We start from the raw sequence: 27,850 nt of genomic DNA on the forward strand, positions 1-27,850 counted from the left end.
AATATGAGGCATGAATGGCTGTAAGTATCAGTGTATTACTTTTAGGAATAAAATTGTAATATGTAAATTGGATAGTAAATATATTTCAGCCTATAAGAACCTTAATCCGACCCTGGGTAGTGTGTTTAAAGAGTTAAACGTCTAATATAGTTCCTTAAGAGGTGATATCAGAAAGAAATCATATAAGACGTAAAGGATGGAACCCAACATGTTGAGCGCAATACAACACAAGGTTATTAATAGGTGAGGTCATGTGCGAGTATAAATAACACACAGATTATTTATCATCTACGGTTTTAGTGAAACAATTTTTATTTGATAATTGATAAAAAAAAATATAGTTAAACGTACTTATAATTTTAAACACAGAAAATTTAAAGATGTTTAAAGGAAAAATTCAATAACCAATCTATGAAAGTTATCTCGAGAAAGTAACAATCAAAAATAAGATTTACACGCAGTTATAGTTGGGGATCATGGTTCAAGGAGTTCTAATAAAGCGGAATTTAAGAGCAAAAAAAATTTTAAAAAAATACAAAATATCATATTGAATGATAAGAGGACGTTAAGATAAAAAAAAATGATTCAAGAATACAAATGATCCATCAACAAGATAGCAAAAGAGTAACGGAATTAATTATTATTAATTGTACAAATTAAATTAGAGATTTTAATAAGATAAGGAATTACTATAGGTCAAATAATTTTGAGAAATCGGTATAAATTGTGTAGACTCGGCTTGATTACACATATAAATGTAAATTTAAATATACTGACTAAAACAAAAGTCATGATATACATTAACTTAATTAACTTAATGTATTTATGAGACAAGTACAATTAATAAAATTTAGTTTAATTTCATATTAAGTATTTTTTTTAACAGGATCTAATAAACAGCAACCGAGTATGAGTAAATTAGTGTATGATCAAATATAGCTATAGTGTTGATCCTACATTTTCAATATTAACCAAGTAATGTTTTAAATTTATTTTTCACAAGATTTAAAAGTCAAAACAAATTTACGATAAGTAAAACAATATTACATTAATACTTTACAAATAATTTATAAAAATAACCATTGAGTAGCATTTAAAATTTCGAAATGGATAAGAAAGAGTCTAATAAATAAAAGATCCTTTATCCTCAAAAATTATTCTTATTTAATTTATTTTAAATATAATTATAAACTCATATACCTATTGTTAATAAATGGAACATCCTTAAAGTCTACAAATATTTTAACAAAAATAAACATTAATGAATATTATCACTTACAGTAATAACTTATTATACCAAATTTGTATATACAGTCGACTCTCGATAACTCGAAATTCAAGGGAAAAAAAATTCGACTTACCAAAAATTTTGAGTTATCAAAAACTTTTAAAAAGTATGTTTTTATTTTTAAAAAATTTTTACGTAAAAGAAATAATAAAAAAATAAAAATTTTTCTTACATTCTCATTTTTCTGTCAAGACATTGTTGAACCTATTTTAATAAACAGAATTCTATATCAGAGTATATTCTCCTAGCTTCATTTTTTCCAAGTTACCGGGTTTATATAAAGTTAAAAATTTAATTTATTAATTTTAAATTATAGATTTTTAAAACAACATCTGTATTTTTTTATTATTGTAGACAATGTACTCGCTAGATTTACAAAATCTTTGACTACTTCAGGTTTTTTCTTGTCGTCTTTTTCGATAATTTTAAGCAAGTTAATTTTTCTACAAGTGATAATGTTGTTAATTTAAAACCATAATAACCACTGTATTAACACTGTTATACACACGATCAATAATTAAACGAACAGATGACATAAACCTAAACTTAAATCAGTTGTATGAAGTTACCAAGGTTTAAATGATATAATATTATATATTGAAAAAGAATTCTAGGTTAACACCCTCAATGAGTAAACACATTTTAACTATCATACCTAACTCATAAGTCATAAGCAAATAATCTATGCTGATGAGGCTTCTATGATAAAAACAAAAAATACATAGGTTTAGAGTTGTTTTTAATATCATATATTATATTATTCAATTTTTTGTTAACAGAGATTATTAAATAATTTATTTAATAAATATTAATTCGTCTTAATTATTTTAAAAAATACTAAATTTTTTTAATTTTTTCCTCTTTAAAATACCAACTAGAACTAATTTTTCATAAAAAACCTCCACCAAAATTGATTAACTAAGTTAATGTTTTGAAACAAAAAAAAAATAATAACAATAAATACATATTATTGTAAAATCAATGAATTCATTGGTATACTAAGAATTTAAAATCAGGAATCTTTACTATGATCTTTTTTTTTTTTTGAGTTTTATTCGAAACTTATTGACAATCACATACTAAATACTTAATAAATAATATTAAATATTTCATGTATTTAGTATGAGATTCTAGGTACAAAAGAATAAACAACAATAAATTTTAATATAATAATTTAATATTAATATTAAGATTAAATAAATTTCAGACAACATCAGTGGCATATAAATACAAACATTTATTCAGTTAAGTAAAAAACAATAGTGTATAATTTAAAAATCAGAAACTAATTGAAAAGAATAAAAATATGCTTGTGTTAAAAGTAATCCTCTAAACAAATAGCTTTAGTTTATGAAATAAAAAAATGTCTGCACGTTAATGTAACAATAAATGACCAATCATGATAATGAATAACATATTCCATAATCAATAATAAATTTAATAGCTATTCAATAGAATTACACATACACAATGTTTTACTTGCTTAGGTAATAAAAAAAAATGGGTGTTTTTTCAATAACAAATCATCATTAATTCATAACAATATATTATAAAAAAATAACACTGTAAAACACTCAATAGTTTTTCATATTTATTTTGTACAACAACTTAAGCTGTTATAAAACAGTGGATAAATTTTAAAATATTTGTAGTCTATTTATCAATTTATTTTTTAATATAGTTGATACTCAAAAAATATTTAAATTATCTTAAATTAGAATAATAATATATACATATAAAAACATCAGTACAATTGAATGTACAATTTGTATTTACTGTGAATTTTTAAATTAAAATAATTCAATTATTATAATAGTGGAAGTCAAATTATATTATTTTGATTTATTTAAACAATAAAAAAAAAAAATTGTAATATTTTTTTTATTTTATATACAAAAATAAAGAATTTTAAAGAAAAATTATCTCACTATTAATGGGTCACAAAGATAAAAAAAAATAAAATAAAATAATAACCATTTGTAAGGGTTAATTATTAAGTTATTTAGCATGGATATAACCCAAATAATAACCTCATGATAAAAGAAACGTTGTGCTAGAATATTAATACTTAACTTGCTAATATCAAACATTTAAAATCATTCATGTTGTACCTAAGAAAATATACCATAATATTAATACTTAATTTGCTAATGTCAAACATTTGAAATAAACGTACTTTGTGGTAAACTAAATGGCCCAATACGTGAGTAAACATCAACAGCTCTTACTGCAAAATGATATTTTTCACCACTTGAAAACTATAAAAAAAATATAAAAACATAAAATATAAAATCACTCTTAAAAATGTTTTTACAATGTTTACTTGAGTAAGTGAGCAAGCCATGGGTAAAGGAAGAGCATTAACATCGCCAATTTTCTTCCACAATTCAGCTTTAGGTGGTTGATTAGGGACCTCTTGATAAGCATATATTTGATAACTTACTACGTCTGCAATTAATCTATTCATAGTCATATTCCACGAAAGAACTAATGCTGTGAAATGGAAATATAAAGTTTGAGAAATTTATAGAAATTGTTATAACTATTATACTACCTTGAGGAATGCGTGATGATTCAACTGTTTTTGAAAGGCTCACTTTAGGTGCAGGAGGTAATTTTTTCCATGAAGGAAGACTCCTTTGATTTGGAACTGGGGGTAGTGGAGCAGGATGCTGTAAATTTAAACAAATATATTTTTATAAATGATAATATATATATATATATATATATATAGATTATTTTAATTAAATTTTTTAATATCAATAAAAATAATAATAGAAATGCCATACTTCCAATATTGGTATTGCAGGCGGCGGTGGTGGTCTGGATAGTTGAGGTCCTACATTAATAGCAGGTATTGCATGTATTGATATCGGTAATCGGCATGCAGTAAAAGTTGTTCCTGGAGATGCCTGAGGTAATGATCCAGACATACGTGATGATGTCGGTAATTGGCATGCTGTATAAGATGTAGAAGTTAATGGTTTTAATGATGCAGAAAGTTGAGACACCGTTATTTGGCGTGGTGTATAAGGCACTGTGGGTATTGGTTGTAAAGTTCCAGATATGTTAGATATTGGAACACGCTGTGTAGTATATGCAACAGTACAAGGCTGAACCAGTACAGGATCAACACGTGAAACTAAAAAAAATATTAAGAACTGTTTAATATTCTAATACAGCACAATATGTAATTAAATAGTAGTTTTGATAATTTTTAAAAAACATACAGTTTAAATATTTTTATACAAAATGTTTAGACAAATTCCGCATACCAATAATAAAAACAAATTACTAACAGGCTGATCCCTTAAAGAATGCCATGTCTTAAATGAATCGAGATAATATTTTGTAAAATAGTAATTATATTTTAATAATAAACTATAAATAATAAATTTCCATGTACTTACTACAAATAAAAGCTGTATGAAGTTTATAATTCAAATAAATAAATACTTTCTTTAAAGTTTAAGATATAACAAGGAAAAAAAACAAGAATAGATAGAATTAAATGATTTAATGAAGTAATTATTATAAATTACTAATTATAATGTAATCAAACCAACAACATGACCTACTTATTAAGCTCAAAGGTAAACATCATATCAATAGTTGCACGACAAAAAGGGATATGCGACATAAATCAAGGTTTTCAGGAGAGCAATAAAACAATTTTCATGTTGGTTTTAATTTCCAACTGTGATAACTTTTTTTTTCAATTGAATTTTCAGATTTTTTATAAATACATTTTTAATAATATTTTTGTTGTTTTTAATCATGAAATTTTAAATTAGTTATATTAATTATTTAAGGAGGAACAATTTTCATAAAATAATTTGAATTTTTGTCTTTTGCACCCTAATTGTTTATTGTTGATAAATATTTTTGTCAATTATCCCTTCTAATTTTATTCACATTTATTAAATAATTTAAAAAACAAATGCAACTGTAGTAGGTATGTTTCCTAAAATAGAATGTATTAAAACAAGTAGCTTTGCAAAATATAAAAATATTGTTAAAAAGCGATGTATTTTTTTAAAATTAAAATTTATTTATATTGATAACAACCAATGGATAGTAATAAAATATAATATTTAAAGTTTGGTAAAATATTAAATTATTACTGATAAATCAATTGTTAATTTATAGGAACTTGTCAAGTAACTTGTGAAATATGATGAAAAGTGAAAACAATATAATATAAAACTTAATAACAAAATTAAAAAAGTTATTTGTTTTGGCTTACTTTAGTAGGTATACATTATAAAGTACAATTATAAAACATGATAAAATTATAATTATTTTAGTCAGATTCCAATTCCAATGACGTAACGTCCTCATTATCGGTCTATAGCAAGGCATCATTTATGGTCAGATCTGATTGCATTTATAAATATTCATCATGATACATCTGTGGTATTATGCCATCATTACAAAGCTTAACGAGATCAACTCTGTTTTCATTTGATATATTTAAACTTTTTTCATAGCACTGTGATAATTCTGTAATTTTATTTTTATTTTTATTTAACTTCAAAATTTAAGGACTTTCTTCGGATTTGTATTTAAAAAAATACATAAATTTCATGGAGTGCATCTAAAAACTTTATGAAAAGGAAAGACTAAAGAGGACACTATACCCATATGTGTTATCTCCGTGTTACAAGTGTAAAACATTGTCAAAATTGTTTTACACAGTAAAGAACCGAGAAGGCTACAGTCATAGCTAAGAAACAAAATTTTTCACCACATAGGTATAAAGGAGAACTTTAGCTGTGAAATATCATTTTTATTTTTTCGACATCGGAACTACAAAAAGTTTATCAAGTTTAAAAATATTCAATTTTGAAACAATAATAACTTTTTTAGTATAAATGATATCGAAAAAATAAAAACAATATTTCATAGTTAAAGTTCTCCTGTATATTATGTGGTGAAAATTTTATTTCTTAGTTATGACTGAAGCCTTCTTGGTTCTTGACCGTGTAAAGCAGTTTTTACAATTTTTTACATTTGTAAGACGGAGACAACACATAGGTACTACAGGTGTGGCATCTTCTTAACTTTAGTAATTAGGACTACTTCTTCATCTGTGGCTTTCAATATCTTATTAAACAATTGATCTGCTAATTTTTTCCAATTAATAAAATCCGAATATTGTAGATTTTTAACATTAATACTATAGGCAATGGCTTAATTTGTGCATTTGTAGTGAAAGTGGACCACTCACTTGGTGCCCAAATGGTTTTATTTTTGACAAAACGCTCAATGGTAGCGTGAATTGAGTTTACTGGCATGTAGGTATGATAGGATAAGAGAAAAATAATTTTAACTTCTTCAATGAATTTAAATTTTGTAGAATGTATAAAATAGCATGGTTTTTATTTTGTTAACTATACGAATTGCAAAAAAAAAAAAAAATAGAAACCGATTTATAAATATGTTTTTCATTTAAGTCATAGGTTCCCAACCTATAGTCCGCGACTCGCAGACAGCGAGTCATACTTATAAAATTTAAAAATATTTTTAATATTTCATTTTTCTTTGAGGCATAACACAAATACTGAATAGTGTAAAGTACGTCGTTATATATACATAATTTATATAATTTATATTATACAGTGAAATTTAACATGTTATTATTTCAACCGATAATTTTATCTTGTTTGTATCGGCAGATGTACACTTTTTTAAAATAGTAATTTGTGTTAAATTTTTAATTATATTTTAAACTTAAATAAAAAATGATCAATTATTAATATTATTAAGCTATAAGGAACATTATTTTTTATTTATTCATAATCTAAATTCTAAAATGTGTAAAAAGAAATTGATTCTTATATAGAAGAAAAATAAAGAATACAATTGAGGTGGTCCGTAACATATTGTAAGTTCTACAAGTGGTCCGTAGCATCAAAAAGGTTGGGAATCCCTGATCTAAGTCCAATAGATATTTATACACACAAGTATCAATTTCATTGCAATCGCATGCTCCAGTAGTCTGGCCCTATATATATCTTAATGCATTCTGTGAACCAGATTCTTGGATGATTAAATTGAACATACTATACTTACGGCTGTATATAAATTCATATTTTGTCCTTGTGGAGTATTCAACACTTTTTAAAGGTCAAAACTTACATAAATAAAGTTTCCATTAGCTTTTGATATTTGTTGATCAAATAGAAACATATCTTTAACTTCATTTTTTTCTTCTTTGTGATTTTTTTAAAATTTATATTCATCTTTAGTTAATTCTCATATATTTTCAATATTCTTGTACTTTAAACAAAATCGGCACTTATCTTTTTAGGACTATGAAAACCAATATTGTATTTTGTTTTAAAATTTTCCGAAATAAGCTAGTTCTTACGATTTCCATTTTATTTTGAGCACAGTAACACTTGTAAACTTCATACAATCTTGACAGATTTCCCATTTTAGCTGGTAAATATTTTTTGTTAGACAATGCACAGCAATAATGTGACTTGACTGCTGGTATGTTTCAGTGAATGTTTGCAACGCTGGTCAATTTTTGAAATTGTGGTCGACAGTGTATTATCAATTCACAATTGTATAGTTAAAAAATTTTTTATAATATTTAAAGTACATACTGTAAAGTATACTATACTGTAAAGTAATGTTTAAAGTAAACATACTAAAGGCATACTTTTTTTCTGCTCTTTTCAAATAGCAATGAATATTCTTTAGTAACTTTTCTTTTGGAGCTTTCAATAACTCGTTTTATTTTGAATAGGAATTTCTTTGACACAGTTTAATAATAATAAATAATCTTTTTATCTTACTGGGTCAGCTAGTTTTCAAAATTCCGAAAAAATAATTTGTCTTTCTACTTCACTAAATTTCTCAATATACTTATTTTAACATTTTTTGTTAGCACACGGATTTGATTGAAGTTTTTTTCCAACACCTTTGGATTTCTCTATTTTAGTTATTATACGTATGGTGATTTTTTCGTTTAGGCCGAAGACCCTCAACCACCACTTCAAGCACTTCTTCTACATTATTCGGTGTGTTTTGATTCTCTATATTCGAAGGAATAAAGTTCATTGATTTTTTAATTGAAACTCGATCAACAATGTTATCAAAATCATAATCAAATGAATTTTGAGTTTTTGAAGAAGTAGACCGTATCTGATTCATAATTTAAATTTCGTAATAACCATTCTGTTGTACTTTTACTTTCAATTGAAGTGGAGAGGTTATCTGATAAAATATATAATAATATAATTTCATGTCATTTGGTTCTCATATATTTTATGCTATTGGCCTTTGGACTCCAAAAATGTTGTTTAGACTCGTGTTTTAGAATTTACATATTAAAACGGCTGTTTGTATCCTAAATTTACCAATTCGATAACTCATTAGAAAATGGTTATACTGATGTACCAGTGATACATTATGTTACATCTAAATCTCCTCCAACCAATAATAACAAAAATGTCACTTAGACCCTAATGTCGCTTATCTCCTAACCATCGATATTAGTAAATATAACAAAATAAAAAATAACATTATAAAATCAATCTTAAATTTCTATACAGAAGTATAGATTATTCGTATTAATTAGGACCAAGAAGAAGTACAGATAATAGATTTTTGAGGATAATCAAACAATAAAAAAAATTATACAATTTACATGAATTTGTTTCAATAATTAAAAATAAAACTAATATACTGTATGTATAAGTACAACATATAAGTATAATATTATATAAAAATATGTAATATAATGTATTTAATTTTAAAAATATAAAAATACAAAACAAAAATTGCATAAAGTAGATCATCGAAACTGCAATATTTATTTTATTTTAGAAGGTGTTAGAGCAAGACAATAAAATATTTATATTTGGTAAAATTAGTTTAGAAAAATCAAAGTTCAATATAAAATACAAAATGTATTTAATATTTTTTTATAACTTTAATTATAAAAATATTATGGTTCACTTTAGTTATTGTAGCTAAATTATTGTCAAAAACTGATTTAAAAAAAGCAGACAATAAAAATACTTGAAAAGAATTTATTTTTAGTTCTTGAAGGCTGACTATATCCAAAGGCATATTTAGGCACAGGCTCTATAGGCCCGGGCCTAGGAGCTGCCGACCTTGGAGGGTGGCAAATTTTAACGATTTTTTTTTTTTTTACAAAATTACAAAAAATATTTTTCATTTGATGAAATCAAATTTAACTAATTTATTGTTTGCTCAAAATTAAGCAGCCATCTACATATACTATCTACTATATTATATACATACATAACATAGTACAAACTAGTAGGTTAGGTTAGGTTAGGTAGAAGAAAGTTTTAGATATAATTAATTTGTAAATTGCAAGAAAAATATTAAATGTAATTAATTTAATGTTCATTAATAATGTATCTTTTATTATATAATATTATAATATAACAAATTGTGTACTTAAATGTGTTTTATAAATAATTTTAGGAATAATGGAAGGAGACGGCGAATTGGGAAAGAAAAACCTTAAATACGCCACTGACTATACCCAACAAATGAAAATTTTGTTATCAGTGTTATCACTAACTGTTATAATCTCTGATCATAGCTGTTAAATATAAATCCATTTACAAATATCCTATAATCTGTAATGTTTTTCTTAAAAATAATTCTAATAATCTAATTTAAACAATTTAAATTGATTCATGGTATAACCCGATAGAAACAACTATATGTCATGTATTAATAATTAAAATAATCAATATCAATATTATATATAATAAATATTAATAGTCAAGTTAAAATTTAAAAACTTACCTTCAAGTATATATGGCTTAAGATTTGTAGGTTTTGGACTTATGGTATCTTTATTTGATACAGCTGTTCGATTAGAAGTACCCTGCAATGAATATGAATTCTTATTATTAAAGAATAAAAAAATATGAACACACACTTATATATTATATACTAACTGACCTGGCAAACTTTGTTTTGCCATATGAATTATTTCTAATTAATCTTTTTGTAGTCAAATAAAAAATAACTAAGTTATTGTAATTGTGTGGGGATTGTAGTATACTGGTATATAATTGAAAGAGTAATTAGGTACCTAATAATTTATACCTGTTTCTGGTACATAAATAGGATAAAATATATGTCAAAGGACTTTCTGTAAAATGACCAGTTTGGTTAGGTTACACAATATAAATAATTTATATCACATAATATAAATAAGCTTAGCCCAGTGGCGCGAGCAATAATAAATTTTTTTTTTTTTTTAAGTAATTATTTATTTACAAAATTATAAATAAATGGGAACTATGGGTTACTACCAATTATTATTATTCATTTCCCCATTTTTACAACATTTTCACTGATACTTTGCTCCTATTGGTCACAGAATTATGTTATATAGCCTAAAGCCTTTCTCAACAAATGGACTATCCAACACAAAAAGAATTTTTCAAATCGAACCAGTAGTTCCTGAGATCATTGCATTCAACCCAAAAAAACCTCTTCAGCTTTATAATAGTATATGTATATATATATATATAATATATATATATATATATATATATATATATATTATTAACTTACTGAAGTTATTCCAATTATAAAACTTGAGGAAGATATTGGATGATTAGGTACTTCTACATATGTAATAGATTTTGACAGATTACTATTCTGCAATGAAAAGTTTATATCTTCTAAAAATTTTCATAGTATGATAGTATAGTAATGATAATGATAATATGATATGATATTATGTTATTATAATTTATAAGTTAAGATGTTATATTAGCTATTATATGATATAACAATGTTCAATAAAAATTCAATGATTTAAAAGTTAAATAATGACGCAAATTATTTTATGTAAGAAAATTTTAAGAAATGTTTATTTTTTATCACTAGATAAATTATTTAAATATAAATTCTAAACATGCTTTTGATGAATTATTAAAAATTAGTCATTTAAATTAAAACAAAGTCATATTATTTTAAATTTAAATGCTAAAAATCATATAAATATTTAATATTAAATTAGTTACCACTTGAGCTGGTAGAATCCCTGGACTCTGGCGATGGAGAACTTTAAAAGGTGATATTGGTTCCTCCACATTTGATGCATCAGTTATATCATCACTTCCTGTTAGATCTATTGTCAGAGTGTCGTTGGTGAGATCCGAAGACTTTGCAGCAGGAACAATAGGAACAGTTTTTGGAGGAGATACAACAGGCGATTTGGATTTATTAATAGAAGGATATATTTGCTATAAACAAAAATAACAAAAATAATAAATAAAAATAGGATATATTATAAAATTAAAAAATGTATATTAAAAATGAGCTCAGGAGCTCAGCTGGTAGAATTTCCAGCGGTCTTTTTCAGTTATTTGTTATTATGTGAAACTAGTGATGGGTTGAACCCTGTATTTTAAATCGAACCGAACTTTAAATTATTTTTTCGAACTCGAACTGAACCGAATCTTCATATTTTCTACTGAACCAAACCGAACCAAATCTATTATGATTTTAAGTCGAACTCGAACTCAATATTTTTTATCATGTACATTGTATTTACCTAACAACTAAATCAACCATAATTATTAATAATTACTATTGTATTTTAAGTTTTTGTATTACCTATTCTACATTTTAACTTTTAAGTCTAAGTAATTGTATTATTTATAATACATTTAAATCTTAGATAATTTATTATTATTATTATTATTATTTATACAAGTAGATACCTACACAATAAATAATAAAAATTTAATAATTAATTATTAATAATTTATTTTTAAAATATAGTTGTATAAAATATTATCATTACCTAATTAAAAATTATAAATTATCATGTAGAAATACTAATTGTTCTACTGTAATAAGACTGAGTCTCTGTCTCCTCTTAGTAACTATTTGTCTGGCTTTAGAGAACACGCCCGCTACAGATTAGCACTTTCTATCGCCAATAGTCTAATCATTTCTAAATAACTTTTGAAGGATTGTACAAATATTTGGTTTTCGAACTATCATGGCCAGTAAGTCTGGTTCGATAAATATTTTCAAGTTCGATTTTCGAACAGTAAAAGATGTTTGATAGTTTGATTCAAATTTTTTTTATGCCGAGTTCGAATTTCAAACCGAACCGAACATCAAGGGTTCGGTTTGGTTCGGTTCGAGATTCGAACAGTTCAACCCATCACTATGTGAAAGTGAAACTATAAAATTTAGATATAATGAGAAAAAATAACCAAGTTATTAATTAACTTTTGTTATGTATTATTCTATACCAGCGTTTCCCAACCTTTTTATTTCGCGGTAAACAAATCCTAACCCATACTTAGTCGTGGCACACTATCACTGACTTATATATATATACATATTTTTCTTATAGTAGGCTTTCATCATATTAATTATTAATACCAAAGTAGTTGTATATCACTATATCAGTATATTACTAGCAAACAATTTTAAAGGGTGTATTTATTTAGGATAGAAAAAATAATAATATTATTATATTTTAACCAATTACCAAAATTGTACGTAAATGTTTATTAATAATCGTGAAATTTTGTAGTACACCTATAGAGGCCTTATGGCACATCAATGTGCCGCGGCATAACTGTTGAGAATCCTGTTCTATACTCTCGTCTATACAAGTCAAACTAGATTTATGAAGTTTTGAAAGTGTTTTATGATGCATACAAAATTATAAATTATACTTATTTTCAAAATAGCATTAAAAAAAAAAAAAATGAGAGCTTAAAACCTCTACCAATACATTAGAAAATTTTTTGAAACCAGTAACCAATAATTGTTTTAGCTAATTAGTTGTATGCTTAAAATATTTCCAATAACAAATTGCATAAGATAATATTTACTATATAATATATTATATATATATATTAACTAAATTACCTTTTTCGGAGTCGAATTTTCAGTTTTTGAAGTTGATGGTTTAGCAGATTCTATTATAACATCATCTTCATCATCGCTAATAATATTTACTGGATTATCTTCAGGTTTTGACATAGGAATCGCTGATTTTGGTAACTTCACGCTACCTTCCTATAAAAATAAATTCAATATATTTTAATAACTTATAAACTCAAATTATAATAATTCAAAAATATATTTTTGATAGGTTTATTTAACATTTGCCTTTTTTGGAAATAATACTGCTTGCAAACCAACCGTTCTTGTAATTATATGTGGTTTAGCATGTTCATTGGTTTTTAGGTCTAGTTTATGAAGATTTATTATAGTCTTGATCTCTTTAACTTGTCTATTCAGGGAAATATATTTTGACCGCCAATGTTTTTCTCTCTCCTTCAACAACTGTAGTTCTGCACGATCTTTACCCCAATATAATCTTTCTGTCATCATTTCAATAATTTTCTGTGTACATAAGCTGTCAAATTGCTAAATAATAATAACACAAAATTAAAAGTATTAGTTAATATAATATATAATTGAAATTAAAAAGTGTGGAAATCGTCTTACATCATAAGTCAATTCTTTAGTACTAAACAATTGTAATAAGTGTGGAAAACTTTCTTTGGACATCTGACGTACTCCTTGAATAATATTATTGATATTATCAGGTAAATCAGTTAAATCAGATAATGAAATATTAGAACTGGAATCAGAATCAATAACTTCAAAATCTTGATTGTTACAATTAGTAGGAACATCAAACTCAGTACTATCATCACTTTCTATAGTTTTAGTTTCTTCCGTGCCTTTTATTGCACTTTGTATACTATTTTCTATAACTGGCACAAGTTCTACACCATTTGTTTTACTGTACACAATGTTTTTAATATTAGATATCTTAGAATGTGAATTATTTAAATTATGTTCTGTTACAGTTGAATCATTAACTGTTGTAGATATTTTTTCTGCTATCGGAGAATCATTAACAACACAATTTACATTTTCATGATCATCATTTTCATCAATAACTAAATTATCTGATGAGGACGATCTATTCAAATCAGAAATACCATTACTAGTAATTATATCCTTCTCAACTAATTTATTTTTACCATTTTTTTCAGTTTCTTCACTGTTTCCAATAAATTTACAATTATTATTAATATTGCTTGTATCAGTTGGTTTATCCTCAATATCCTTACTTACATCTGTGCATAAAGTATTTTTATCAGAAGAATCCTCCATACAAGGTTTATCATCAAGACCACTGTTACCATTATGGTTAACCATTTTTAAGGATAGATTTGTTTCACAGTTAAGATTATGTGTATCATCGGAAATATTCGATTCTATACCTATTGTAGTTTCTAGAGATTCAGTAATTTGATCAACTCTTTGTATCAACATTTCAATATGATCTTTTTCACTATCATCTTTTCCGCTATCATCTTTGCTAGTAACTTCAAGTTCATCTTCGCTTGTATCAACTAGCCTGATTTTTTTTTTCATATCACTGTCTCGATCATTGTCTACTCCATCTGGCAAAGATCGCTTTAAACCATTTGTTAGCTCATTTATTGGTGGATTAGATGTTGATTCAGTAGGAACATCACCAAGAAGTTCATCTGAAAAATACATAATAAATTAATTTAATAAACTATGTTAAATCAAAATGTAAAATTTGTTCATTTATCACTCCATTATCTAATTTATAACATATATATAACAAATAACAATAGAATTTGTAGTTCAATAAGTAACTTATATGATAACTGGCTTATGAAATCTTATATTATAAGAGAATACCTATATTAATATCTAACAGTTAATAATATTTTTTGTTAATTTAAATTATTGTTAACAAAATTAGAATTGCGGTCAAACGAATGTGTGGTTGGTGACTACTTCCAGACGCTGGATAATTAAACCTTGATACATTCATTTACTCAAAAAAAATTGTTGATTCTTTTGATCATAAAAAAAATAATTAAAAATCTTAAATAGTGTAGTAAGGAGTTCCTTTAGAATTATTTAAACATTTAAAACCAACCATACTTTTTTAATAGATCACATTACAAGTTGTTAGAATAGATAAAGGTTTTATTAAAAAAAATTCTATTTTTGGTTTTCTACAAGATACAGTCATATTATTAGGGCCAGTGTTATTTTGAATATAATACCTACTTAAATAGATTACTAAATCAAAATTTTGATGGTAAGGTCATTTATGTACAGCATATAAATAATGTTGTAAGCATGGGCATGGAAAACTTGGAAAAAAATGAAACTAGGAGAAAATTCTGTTTATTAAAATGGGTTCAACAATGTCTAGTCAGAAAAATGAGAATGTAAGAAAACACTTTTTTTATTATTATTATTTCTTTAATGAAAAAATTATTTAAAAATAAAAACATACTTTTTAAAAGTTTTTGATAACTTGAAATTATTGGGAAGTCGAATTTTTTTTCCCCATTGAATTTCGAGTTATCGAGAGTCGACTGTAGTTTGTTACACATAAACATTCTTTGGTAACATGTTAGTTAGAAAAATAAAGCTATAGTATAGAAAATTAAGTTTAATAGGTTGAATAAAGTATTTCATATTATGGTAATATGTTATTCACCAGTACCTATTCATATTTTTTGTGCTAAGTGTATATAAGTTTTAAGTGGTAAACGGTCAAAAAGTCCGGGGACAAAAAGTCCAGTATGAAAAAAGTTGGACAAAAAGTCCGGATTCATTTTTTGATTGCCGGACAAAAAGTCCGAGTACATTTTTACTGTCAGACAAAAAGTCCAAAAATACAAAATAACAAAAATATTAAAATTATTTTTTATATTTTATTATTTCTACGATTACCGACACAGAAAAAATTATTTAAATATTATATTTAATATTATATACATTACGTTTGCCTATACAATAATAATATTTAAAAAAAAAGTTATACGTTTTAAAAAATCTAATCTACATTTGTAATAACAATAATAATTTATTCTACATTTCGTTTTCTTAAGCAATGACCAATTCTATTTAAGAATTCTGGTATTGTTAACTCGTTATTAACAAACATCGTACATAAATATTGTAATTTTACATTTTTTTCTGATCTATGTTTTTTTTTTTCTTGGGGGTTCCATATCATGTAATGCTATTTTAGCGTCTCGGGATACACTGACTAAGTGACAAATTCAATTTATAATTCAAGCCCGCTACGTTCCTCATGAAATCGATTATATCGATGAGATCGTGGTAATAACATTGATTATCGTCATTACTTATTGTAGTATGTAGATATAATCTTAAATTTTATGGTAGATAAACTGTAGACATACTGCCGCGATAAACATAAGATAGATATAGCCATATTCGTATCTACCTACCTACGAAACTATTTTTTTTTGTTTTCATATATGAATTTCTTTCAGTGTACAGTGGATTTCCGTTATATTTTAGGTGTAAGAAATAATAAGAAGTAATAAAATATAAAAAAAAATACAATAATATAATAAAAGTAGGTACAACAATTACATTTTTAAAATAAATATTAATTATATATGAACTGACTATATAATATAATATTACATTTATATAATACATATAGACATTATAGACAATTTTATATTTTCGGACTTTTTGTCCGACAGTAAAAATGTACTCGGACTTTTTGTCCGGCAATCAAAAAATGAACCCGGATTTTTAGTCCAACTTTTTTCATTCCGGACTTTTTGTCCCCGGACTTTTCGTCCGGGATTCGTTTTAAGTATTAACACAGGTAGATACTAAGTAGATATAGTAAATATGATGATAACAATTAATAATTATTCAATTGAAATTTTGCTTTAACTTAACCTTAACTAATTTAAGCTTCAAAATCATGTCATTAAAGCCTAATAATCGAGCTAATAATGCAAGCGGCTACTCAAAAAAATTATTAAAACAAAAGAAAGAAGTAAATTTTAAAAAAAAAATGAAGGATTAAATTAAATCAACTACAACAATTTATTAAAAGATTTTAAAAAATGTTGTAATAGGTAGTACTAATTTTTCTGAGTACAGAGTTAAAAGTCTTGAACTCTTAAGTAAAATTAAAACTTTTAATTTTGTTTTCGCTCTCTTTACAATAGAGCCTATTTCACACATATCTCAGAAAATGAGCTAAGCATTCTAATTTAAAGTTAATCCAATTATTATCAGCTATAGAGTTAGTTAGAAATTTTAAATCAACAATCATCAAAATAATAAACAGTTATGAAGAGTACATGAAGAAATGTACAGACAAATAATCGAGATGTGTATTAATCATGAAATTACCATTCCAGTAGTAAAATAAAGAATATTTTTAGTAAAAAATGATTGTAATAAAACCACCCAGTATTTTACTGAAACAATTTATGATAAAATGAAAGTCGATGAAATTGTTTTATTAAATTTTAGATAATATCATTATCTGGAATTATTTCAAAATAAATGTAACAGCTATCTGCAGAAGACAAATTATTGAAAGAAGCTGAAAATATTTCAATCGGGATATATTCACATACTGTCTACAATCTACAAATACTTTGATTGATTAGCCATTTCAAACTAACAAAATATATTTAATAGTAAGTTTTAATTATGTTTTATCAATGTTGGTTGTGATATCAGTTACCAACTATGGGTGTAAACACATTTATTCTAAAATGATGATTGTCAAGTCTAAATTGAAGCCCACCATGTACTTAATAGATATAAATATCCGGACAATATAAAATATCTAACAAATCGATTTGTATACAAACATAATAATACATTGAACTTAGAAACAGTTAAATTATACCTATAAAAAACAAATAAAAATAAATAATTTTTAATTATTAGGTACATATATTTTATGATAATTAACGTCTAACTGACTAATTTAATAAATAATATTTTACATATTGGTACCTATTATTTAATACCTATTATAAATAAGTAAGATCTATATACATATGATAAGTAAAAGGCTTTTTGGACTAAAGAGTATAATATTAAACAAGTATATTTTAGAGTTGCCTAAAAATATATAAAGGTATGTTTTCCTTGAAGTGTCCAAACTAGTAGTGCATCTGGACGCATGTACTGCATTAAGTATAAGTAGAAAAATGATCATATGTAAAATGCATGTATCTAGAAACAATAAGTATGACACTATGTTTGTACGCTAAAGAGAAAACATACTTTTAGCTTATTAGTTATTAGAGATTCAAAAAAAATAAGTAGGTATTCGTTTAATAATACATAGGTATCTAAAACATTGTGATATACCTACTATTACTTTATCTTAATAATATCAACTATGATTAGGAAATATTATTCTATAACATAGGTAGTATAGAATTAGTTAGTTATTTAAACTAGGTAACTACTAATCGTAGAAACGTTTTAAAAGTGTAAACAAATATCAAAATATACGCAAATAAGTTTTTAATGTAACACTACCAATAAAAATAAAATTTAAGACATTTTTATTCTAATATCCGTTCAATAACAATGTGATGTTAAACAATCAATACAAGTCTAAATTTATTCAGTATTCGTGTAAACATAGTTTAACCATCTTTGATCCATTGTAGTTTATAAGAAACTAATAATACTTGTATGGTATTTTATGCAAATGTTTCGATATGATACGGTGCAGTACTGTGACCGTGTACATCCCTACCTCTCACACACATACACTAACTGTCCATCTGATTTTCTGTCCATCGATATATACATGTTATATTATGATATATATCTGACAAGTGCCTAGGTCAGATTATGAACGATTAAACAATAAAACAACAATCAGTATAGACTTACTATTAGACAAGTCGGATTTCGACTGTTTCGGCAAATGCTCTTTGACAGTGGAAACCTGCTGTTCCGAAATGTCATTAGTTGTCTCACCGGGCATCTTAGGCAAAACAGTAAGTGCATTAAACGTGTAGATCACTGGTAACGACCGGTGTTCGACGACGATCGACGATAGAGACGAATTACATATAGAGACAATACTAGCGCATCCGACGCGGATATCGCAGCGGCCGGAAGGTCTGCAGACGAGACGCCGTCGCAATCGATCTATACCGTTATTAAACGACCGAGTAACCGGCAGCAAGGAGGAGTAGACGCGTCGATCGTTGTTCGAGTTTTGTCTAATACATTGAACGTTCCCGCATTCCACTGGGCACGGACGAATGGCGAAACGGCGTTGACGGAAATTTCTTTCAAATCCTAACGTATTGGGTGTCGAATATATCGTCGACGGTATCGCAAATCCCGCAACTAAACTTATAAAACGCCAGACGTCGGACACCAGAATCGGGCACTGCGGCCTGTGCACCGTTTCTGTGGTAAATAACGTGTTTAAAAGACAGTGGACAGCGAACGAGTGAAGTAAACGACAAACGGGGCCAATGGGAAACACACAATCACAGTGCGCTTATCAGCGAGCTAGTCTGTTATGTGCGGCGTTGCCGCACTTGAACCGTCGTGACCGGTCGGAGGTCGTCGCTGGGCGGCAAACGTCGTTTGCTCGATGCGTACGACACTCTGCAATCGTTACGTTACGCCCGACTGTTCGACGAGTGAACATGTTGGCAAACGCGCACGACCTTGGCGTGTCGACAGCCGACCAATCCGGAGAGCGAACGGCTTGTCACGTTGGACGTATAACGAGCTGCAGCGACGTTGCGAATTTACGATGCCGTGAGACGGCAAAAGATGAGAGGAATGTAAAATGCCGAATACTGAAATCGAACGACGAATGAGTTTAGTTAAAATGCGTATGCCCCGAAAAATCACACGCTTGTCGCGGATTCGCGGTTACTATTTATTGCTCAGGCCTAGCGCCGTCATTGGATGATAGTCTGTTGTTCTATTGATTTTTTTCATCGAACTTTATAGAACAATGATTTACAGACAGGCGTGATTGTTTAAGCTACTTGTTTTAGTCGGCAAAAGTCAATTCTTCACTTGTTTTTTAATAGAACTCACGAATCCATGATAATATTTTCAACGAATTTTCTAACTTTAAATTAACCAAATTATTGTTTACTTATTAAATTTGTATGATCGACTTGATTGCGTTTCTAATTTCATATTTTCATCGTCATTATACAGTATAGCTGATTTAAAATTTAAATTCATTACAATAATTCAAGTCAATAAATTTTTAAAATGTACTTTAAATACCTATAATTTAGCTTTTAAAAGCAATGAATAATGATTTATAAAGTATCAATAATATGGGAAAACCCAAACAATAAAAATCTAAAAACTCCTCCTTTGCCTTAACACCAGAGTGAAAAAAACGCACATGCATTCAGAGCCGGATTTAGGGGAGGGCTATAGCCCAGGGACACCCCACAATGCATTCAGCCTTTGAGCCACCACATACCTAAATTCGCCACTACCTACATTTACACCATCATTGATATACCTCATTATCCCGGCAGAAAATTTCAGTGGTTTAGACCAACGAATTTTTAAAACATGCTTTTGAGTTTTAATATAAACTACTAACTAGATATTATTATATAAAATAGTCAGCGATCATTTGTAATTTGCATTATTTATAAGGTCATCTTAAACATTTGAGCTAAGTATTTACCATGACGTTAAGGAGAACAAACTTCTATAGCCGCCCGTTTATAAAATTGCCAGATAAAAGTCGCACGGTTATTTTGCCACCAGAAGCGCGTCGTTCGATTAGAGGCGTAAGTTAGGTTATCATAAATCATAATTTATATTTCATTTGAATTCAAAAAATTAAAAGAACGTACATTTATAGAAAAGTACGTATAATAGGTATGTGGTAAAACCTAGCCTTTAATCGAACGACGCGCTCCTGGTGGCAGAATAACCGTACGATTTTTGTCATGTCATAAATTTTTGTATACAGAGTTTGGTCTCCTTACCTCTAATCTTCATGGTATTAACTATAACTAAATAACTGAATTTAGATGTAAATAAAAAACAGATATAGATAGATATTAACGTATTGTTTGTATTTACTTATACACCATATTTTTAATTTATACTGAAGTATAGTTGTGTCTTGTAATGAGATCTACGAAATTATGAAACAAATAAGCAGCAACTTTTTTTTTGTTAAGCAGCTAAGCTATTAGAAACACCAATTTACAGATGGTAATAAATAATAACTAATAATTCTTCAATCTATGAACAATAGAATAAATTAGTACTTAGTGTACATTAATATAGTTTATTGTACTAAAATTATTTCCAATTATATTACCTATTATTTATGTCTACTGCACATCACAGTTAACACAAAAAATTTTTTATAATTGCATCGAATATCCATGACTATAGTGACAATAATGCACCATATAGCATGCTCTCCTCGCATAGGCGTAATCTGGGGGGGCAAGAGGGGGCAACTGCCCCTCCAGATATTTTATTGAGGGGGCAATAGTATCGTTTTGCCCCCCTTTAAAAGTTATAACTTATAATTCAATTTCTATATTGTCATAGAAAAATTAAACAGCATAATGGATTGTATAATAATTAATAATAAAAGATTTATCGTTTTGACTTTTTGAGTGCCTCAGTTTATTATTTATTAATAGTATCAATATAAACCGAGCGCCTTCATATCGTAATACGAGGAATTGCAGAGAGATGACAGTGAAGGCATGGCGATAGCGGGTTATTACCACAATAGCACAATGCGGTCTAAAATTATTATCGTGTTTATTTTTACCATTTATAAGTGTAAATGCCCATGGTACCAGTTATAAACTGACTACAATCAAATTATATTACTATTAATAATAACAACTCAATAATCACATAATCATGTCCAAAAATAATACTTTAGTACTTTACTACAAATTTAATAATTCTGTCACACTGACGCGCGACGTTACAACGGTTATACCTATTGTTAACAACAATTTTACATTTTACGTTCATTATGAGTGAAAAAAGAAAAACTTTGTACAATTATTTTGAAAAAAGAACGAAATTTGATAATGGGAATACTAAAGGTAAGTAAATAACTCATTTTCTTAAATTATTATTAATTATTGAAAAATACATTTATTAAGTAAAAAAAAATTAAATATAGATTAACTAATACTTAAAAATATTTTTAAATTTATATTATTCACTACAAATCTGAATGAAATCATAACATTTTTTCAAAATTTGAATATATTACAAAATTTTAAATTTGTTAAATTAATTAGGTAATGATAATTTTATTTTTTTAGAAGAGAAAAAATCGTCAGCAGATTTGGTGGATTCGGAGAAAAACAATTTCAATTTTGGTATTTATTAATTATATAATTGTATTAATTAATATTAACTGATATTAATTATTATAAAGAATTAGTATATTATATTAAATTTGACCAGCATATACTTCAGCCTTATTTTGTAATGCTAGGTATTTCATGTTTGTTATTTCTTAAGATTTAAGTTTAAAGTTAAAAAAAAAAATTAATTACATAAATAGATTAAGTAGATTAACTAATACTTAAAAAAAAATATTTTTACATTATATTATTCACTACAAAACTCAGTAATTCGTACTTGCTATTTTATCTGAATGTAATTATAATAACATTTTTTCAAAATTTGAATATATTACAAAATTTTAAATTTGTTAAATTAATTAGGTAATGATAATTTTATTTTTTTAGAAGAGAAAAAATCGTCAGCAGATTTGGTGGATTCGGAGAAAAACAATTTCAATTTTGGTATTTATTAATTATATAATTGTATTAATTAATATTAACTGATATTAATTATTATAAAGAATTAGTATATTATATTAAATTTGACCAGCATATACTTCAGTATTATTTTGTAATGCTGGGTATTTCATGTTTGTTATTTCTTAAGATTTAAGTTTAAAGTTAAAAAAAAAAGAATTACATAAATAGATTAAGTAGATTAACTAATACTTAAAAAAAAAATACCTTTAAATTATATTATATATTACAAACCTCAATAACTTAAGGTGTTATTTTATTAGAGCAAAACAAGAAATTCCTCAATTTTATTTTTTTTAAATTTTAAATTTTAGTATTATAAGAAATATAATGCCTTTAATATGACATTTTGTATAGATGGTAATTGTGTAGGCACAAATGTATCAGTGCGTGATCCAGCAAGTAAGACGTCGGCATATACATTGTTTATTGAAAATCATGGACCTTACCAACCAATGAATGCTAAATTAATTCGAGTAAATGGTAGATCGTTTAGAACCGAATGGTATAGCCAATTCCCATGGATTGAATTCAGTGAGCTTTTACAAGCGGCCTTTTGTTTTAACTGCAGAGTATTTCCTTCTTGTAATGTTGAAAAGTCTTTCACTATTGATGGTTTTAAAAATTGGAAGAAAGGAATAATGAAATTTACTCAGCATCAACAATCTATTGCACACAAAGAATCTACATGCAAATTATCAAGTCATAAGGTTTCTAAAAAAAAGGGTACTGTTATTTCAGAAATGAATTCAGCACATAAAACTACTGTAACTCAAAACCGGAAATATATTAAATGTCTATTAGAAACTCTCTTATTTTGCGCAAGACAAGGTATAGCATTCAGAGGGCATAATGAAATTGAAACGTCAACAAATTGTGGAAATTTTCTTGAATTATTAAAATTGAGATCAAATGATAATGAAGTTATTCAAAAATATTTTATAGAAAAAGAGATGTCATTTTCATATACAAGTCCTGAGTATCAAAATTTATTTTTAAAATATATGGCAAATAACATTAATAAAACCATTGTAAACGATATTCAAACTAACAATTGTCATAGCATTTTGGTGGATGAAACACAAGATTTGAGTTATCATGAGCAAGTTTATATTTATATTCGATACGTTGATCAAAATTTTTACCCACATGAAGTATTTTTAGGATTTTATAAAACGGATACTTCTGATGGGTTAACTTTGACAAATCTCATTAAAGACATCTTAAATTCTCATGGATTAGATATAAATTATATGAGAGGTCAGTGCTATGATGGGGCTGCTGCAATGAGAGGATCCTACAGTGGTGTACAAAGCAGAATAAAAAAGGATAACCCACTGGCACTATATGTACATTGTTATGCACATATTCTCAACTTATGTTTGGTTGATTTAGCTAAGTCTGTATCAATGGTCAGAAATACTTTTGGAACATTGTCAACTCTTCATAATTTTATAAAGGCATCTTCAAAAAGATATGCTGTGTTTAAAAGAGTACAAGAAGAATCAAACACAGAATATGGAAAAGTACAAGAAGATTTAATAAAGGTAAACAAAAAAACATTAAAATCATTGAGTGATACTCGTTGGAACTGTAGGATTGAAGCTATTAGATCTGTTCTTGAAAATCTTAAGACTGTATTTCAAACTCTTTCTGAAATAGAGAGTACAGATACACATTCTGGTTCTGATGCAGCATCACTTTTACGGTCTATTAAAAACTTTGAGTTTATTTTTCGTCTTCATGTTTTACGAGAAATTTTAGGCATGACTAATGCATTAAATTTATACTTGCAGTCACCTAAAAGTAATTATGCTACTGTTAAAAATATGGCTAACTATACAATTGAGTCTATAAAAAGTTATAGATGTGATTCAAAATTTAATGATTTATGGATCCTAACAAAAAATGTTTGTGATGAAAACAAATTAGATCCTCCACAAATTCCACGAATGTCCAAAGTTCCAAATAAGCATGGTGGAGGTAACAAACAACCAGTTTATACAGATGTTCAACATTTCTTTAAGATTAATTTTTATTTACCTCTTTTAGATTTATTAACTAATGATATATCAATTCGTTTTCTGAAAATGATCTTGATATCTTACAAGCACTATATGAGGTAATATGAGGGCCACTGCAGTCTCCTGGACCATTGTATAATGTATTTGAACTGTTTCATTTACGAAAATGACAAATCACAATAACTAACATACATTTTAAAATAGCCGCTTAAAAGTTAGATAGATAATGTTTGGATTTTTCTGATCACATATCTCCAAGGCCCGACAAGTATTATTTTTAATGAAATCCTTATTTAATTTGTTTAAAATTAATTAGTAAATAAATTAAAATAAAATAATAGTTTGTGTAAGTTCATTGTACTAAAATAAAGTATACAACCTAATAATTAATTCAATCGTTATTAATTAATTATTAACATTTATTCTATACTATGGTAGATATTATTTAATAATTATTGTATTATGTGCTAAAATATACATTTTAATTTAATAATTAGATAATGTATGCAATACGTCTGACGTCATACGATAAGAGAAAAAAGAGTAAAAACACCATGTCCACAGTCCATTTATTGACTGTGTTATCATTCTACCTAATTTAGGATTTAAAAATAAATTAAAGTAAATAATTTTTTTTTATTTTTACGTGTTTATATGCATGGTGCTAGAGGTTAGACTGCCCGATAAAACAGATAATGTCCGTGGCCCATGTCATTGATGATGAAATTATTATTATTATGTGAAATTTAAATATAAAAATGTCAAATATAGTTGTTGAATATTTGTGTTTATTAAATTTTAAATTATTATAATAATATAATGTTAACTATTTATCATTAAGGATTAAGATTGGTGACGGCCATTTCCTGTCTTTATCTAACGCGCAACAAAATAATGCAGACGTGGTTTTTGTCCAACGTACCGATTGATACAGTAAAGTTATAAGAGTTCTGAAAACAGTTTTAAATTTTCCGTCAAGTCTACTTGAGAACGGCCAGTCCACATTTTTTATATTAAAAAACTTTTTAAACAATTGAAATATTATGACGATTTTTTAATTACTCGTTCGTAATATTATGATTTTAGGATTTTGGGAGATAATATCAAAAATAAAAACTAACCGTTCTAAGTAGACTTGACGACAATTAATGCAGATTTGTTTTTAGAATTCTTATCACATGTTGCGCATGTGTTAGATAAGGACAGGCAATCACCATCACCAATCCCCTTAAAATACTATATTTATGGTTTGAACTCTTATTAATCACTGGACAAAGTTTGAAATACTACTTAATTTAAATATCAACTGCCAGTCAACTGGTAACTTAATTGATTGAGGGAATCGTAATTTACTACATGAAAGTAACAGGTAGACAATTACATACGTTAATTCCTACATGAAAAAAAAGGTACCTACGTATGTTAATTCCTACCGGGATTGGTAAATTGGGTCCCGAAAAAAAAGGTTGTAGGTAAATTGAGTCCCGGATAAAAAAAAGTATTAGATAAGTAGAGTCCCGGAAAAAAATATATAAATTAAAATATATATGGTTTTTATAATATAAACTACTAACTGATACAAAAAAAGACAGACGAATAATACTAACACTTGTATACACTCGTATACATATTTTAATTAGGTTTAATCAAAGTTACGACATTGCGGTATCTCATTTTTGGAGAAAAGTGGCTACGGCCAGTATAATAAAATCCGCTATAAGAATACCTGTCTATACATACATTAACATCATGCGTAGAATTAATTGGTGTCCAGGCGGTGTACCACTGTATGCAATATGACGTATTATTGTAACAGAATTATTCTAAAGTAAATTACATAAATAAGAAATATTAAGTTTTAAGTTTTTAATACTTTAAACATAATACATAATTGCGCCAATGATTTATAGCCGGGACCCAACTTACCTATTACCTTTTTATAGCCGGGACTCAACATACCTAGGTACAACCTTTTTTTTTCCGGGACCCAATTTACCGAGATAAAGTCATTTGGGACCCAATTTATCAATTATAGTATATCCTAAGTTATCAATCTAATTTATTAAATTTAATAATTTATAATTGTAAAAAAAAATAATATTAATAATATTTATTAGGTAAATTATTAAATATTACATATAATTCATTACTTATATTTTTTTTACAATTATGAATTATTATTATATTACAATTATTATTTTTAAAATAATTAAATTTAATAAACTAGATAGAAAGCTTATAAATAATATATTATATAGAATAAAGGATTAAAATGTATGACAGTATTATATAACTGATATTAGATTGGTAACTTATAATATATGTAGTGTAGGAACTTATACACACGTGTACCTTTTTTTACCGTGTAGGAACTTACACATGTATCTGCTTTTTACTGTGTAGAAACTTACATTCGCCCATTGATTGATGAGGCGTATTTCAATCCTGCAGAAATGACCTTTTTACCAGTAAGAAATCTAACGATTATGCTTCATATTAACTCAGTCAAATATTTTTACATATTGATTCTGCTGACTATTTACTCAACCGAACGATTATTCAAATAAAAAAAAATAATAGACTTACTTATGTAAAACTAGCATCAAATCACTAATTTAAAAAATAAATCAACTACAAACTAAAATGATAATTAACCTAATGTTTACAGACTCGATGAACTACATATTGCTACTGTGCTTAGAATTGTTCAACAACAGTGTTCGTTCAACACAAAATATTTTCTACCTTATAAACTGGTCGATCACATCTACACGAAAGATAACGTTGCCAAACATTTGAATATTGTACACGCATAACACATGAGAACACGTGCATAGCAATAATATTCGTTCTAGTGTGGA

At 26.6% G+C, this 27,850-nt stretch overlaps 2 protein-coding genes across 9 annotated transcripts in view; one reads left to right on the top strand and one right to left on the bottom strand.

Annotated features, from left to right (window-relative positions):
- Positions 1–2,503: 2,503 nt before the first annotated feature.
- Positions 2,504–27,850, bottom strand: part of LOC114122057 (general transcriptional corepressor trfA-like) — a 40,117-nt gene continuing 14,770 nt past the window's right edge. For 4 of the 7 annotated variants that reach the window (XM_050207229.1, XM_050207220.1, XM_050207232.1 and 1 more), the window contains exons 3-11: positions 13,781–14,838; positions 13,439–13,699; positions 13,196–13,345; positions 11,323–11,544; positions 10,088–10,169; positions 4,078–4,430; positions 3,843–3,960; positions 3,612–3,781; positions 3,442–3,546 (exon numbers count right to left, since the gene is read on the bottom strand). In XM_050207229.1, coding sequence (XP_050063186.1) covers positions 3,442–3,546; positions 3,612–3,781; positions 3,843–3,960; positions 4,078–4,430; positions 10,088–10,169; positions 11,323–11,544; positions 13,196–13,345; positions 13,439–13,699; positions 13,781–14,838 — 2,519 coding nt within the window. Of the gene's footprint in view, positions 3,400–3,441; positions 3,547–3,611; positions 3,782–3,842; positions 3,961–4,077; positions 4,431–10,087; positions 10,170–11,322; positions 11,545–13,195; positions 13,346–13,438; positions 13,700–13,780; positions 14,839–19,042; positions 19,654–27,850 lie in introns of those variants that run through there. The other 3 variants (XM_050207215.1, XM_050207236.1, XM_050207225.1) reach the window with 3 other exon arrangements.
- Positions 21,968–27,812, top strand: LOC126552524 (uncharacterized). 2 transcript variants are annotated; one of them, XM_050207242.1, is made up of 4 exons: positions 21,968–22,236; positions 22,462–22,518; positions 22,894–22,950; positions 27,658–27,812. In XM_050207242.1, exons 1-4 carry the CDS (start codon positions 22,164–22,166, stop codon positions 27,786–27,788), a joined length of 318 nt encoding a protein of 105 aa, XP_050063199.1. In that variant the 5' UTR covers positions 21,968–22,163; the 3' UTR covers positions 27,789–27,812. The 2 variants fall into 2 exon arrangements, with proteins under 2 accessions (XP_050063199.1, XP_050063203.1); XM_050207246.1 differs by lacking the exon at positions 22,462–22,518.

The sequence above is a fragment of the Aphis gossypii genome, chromosome 1, assembly GCF_020184175.1.
Source record: "Aphis gossypii isolate Hap1 chromosome 1, ASM2018417v2, whole genome shotgun sequence".
Lineage (NCBI taxonomy): Eukaryota > Metazoa > Arthropoda > Insecta > Hemiptera > Aphididae > Aphis > Aphis gossypii.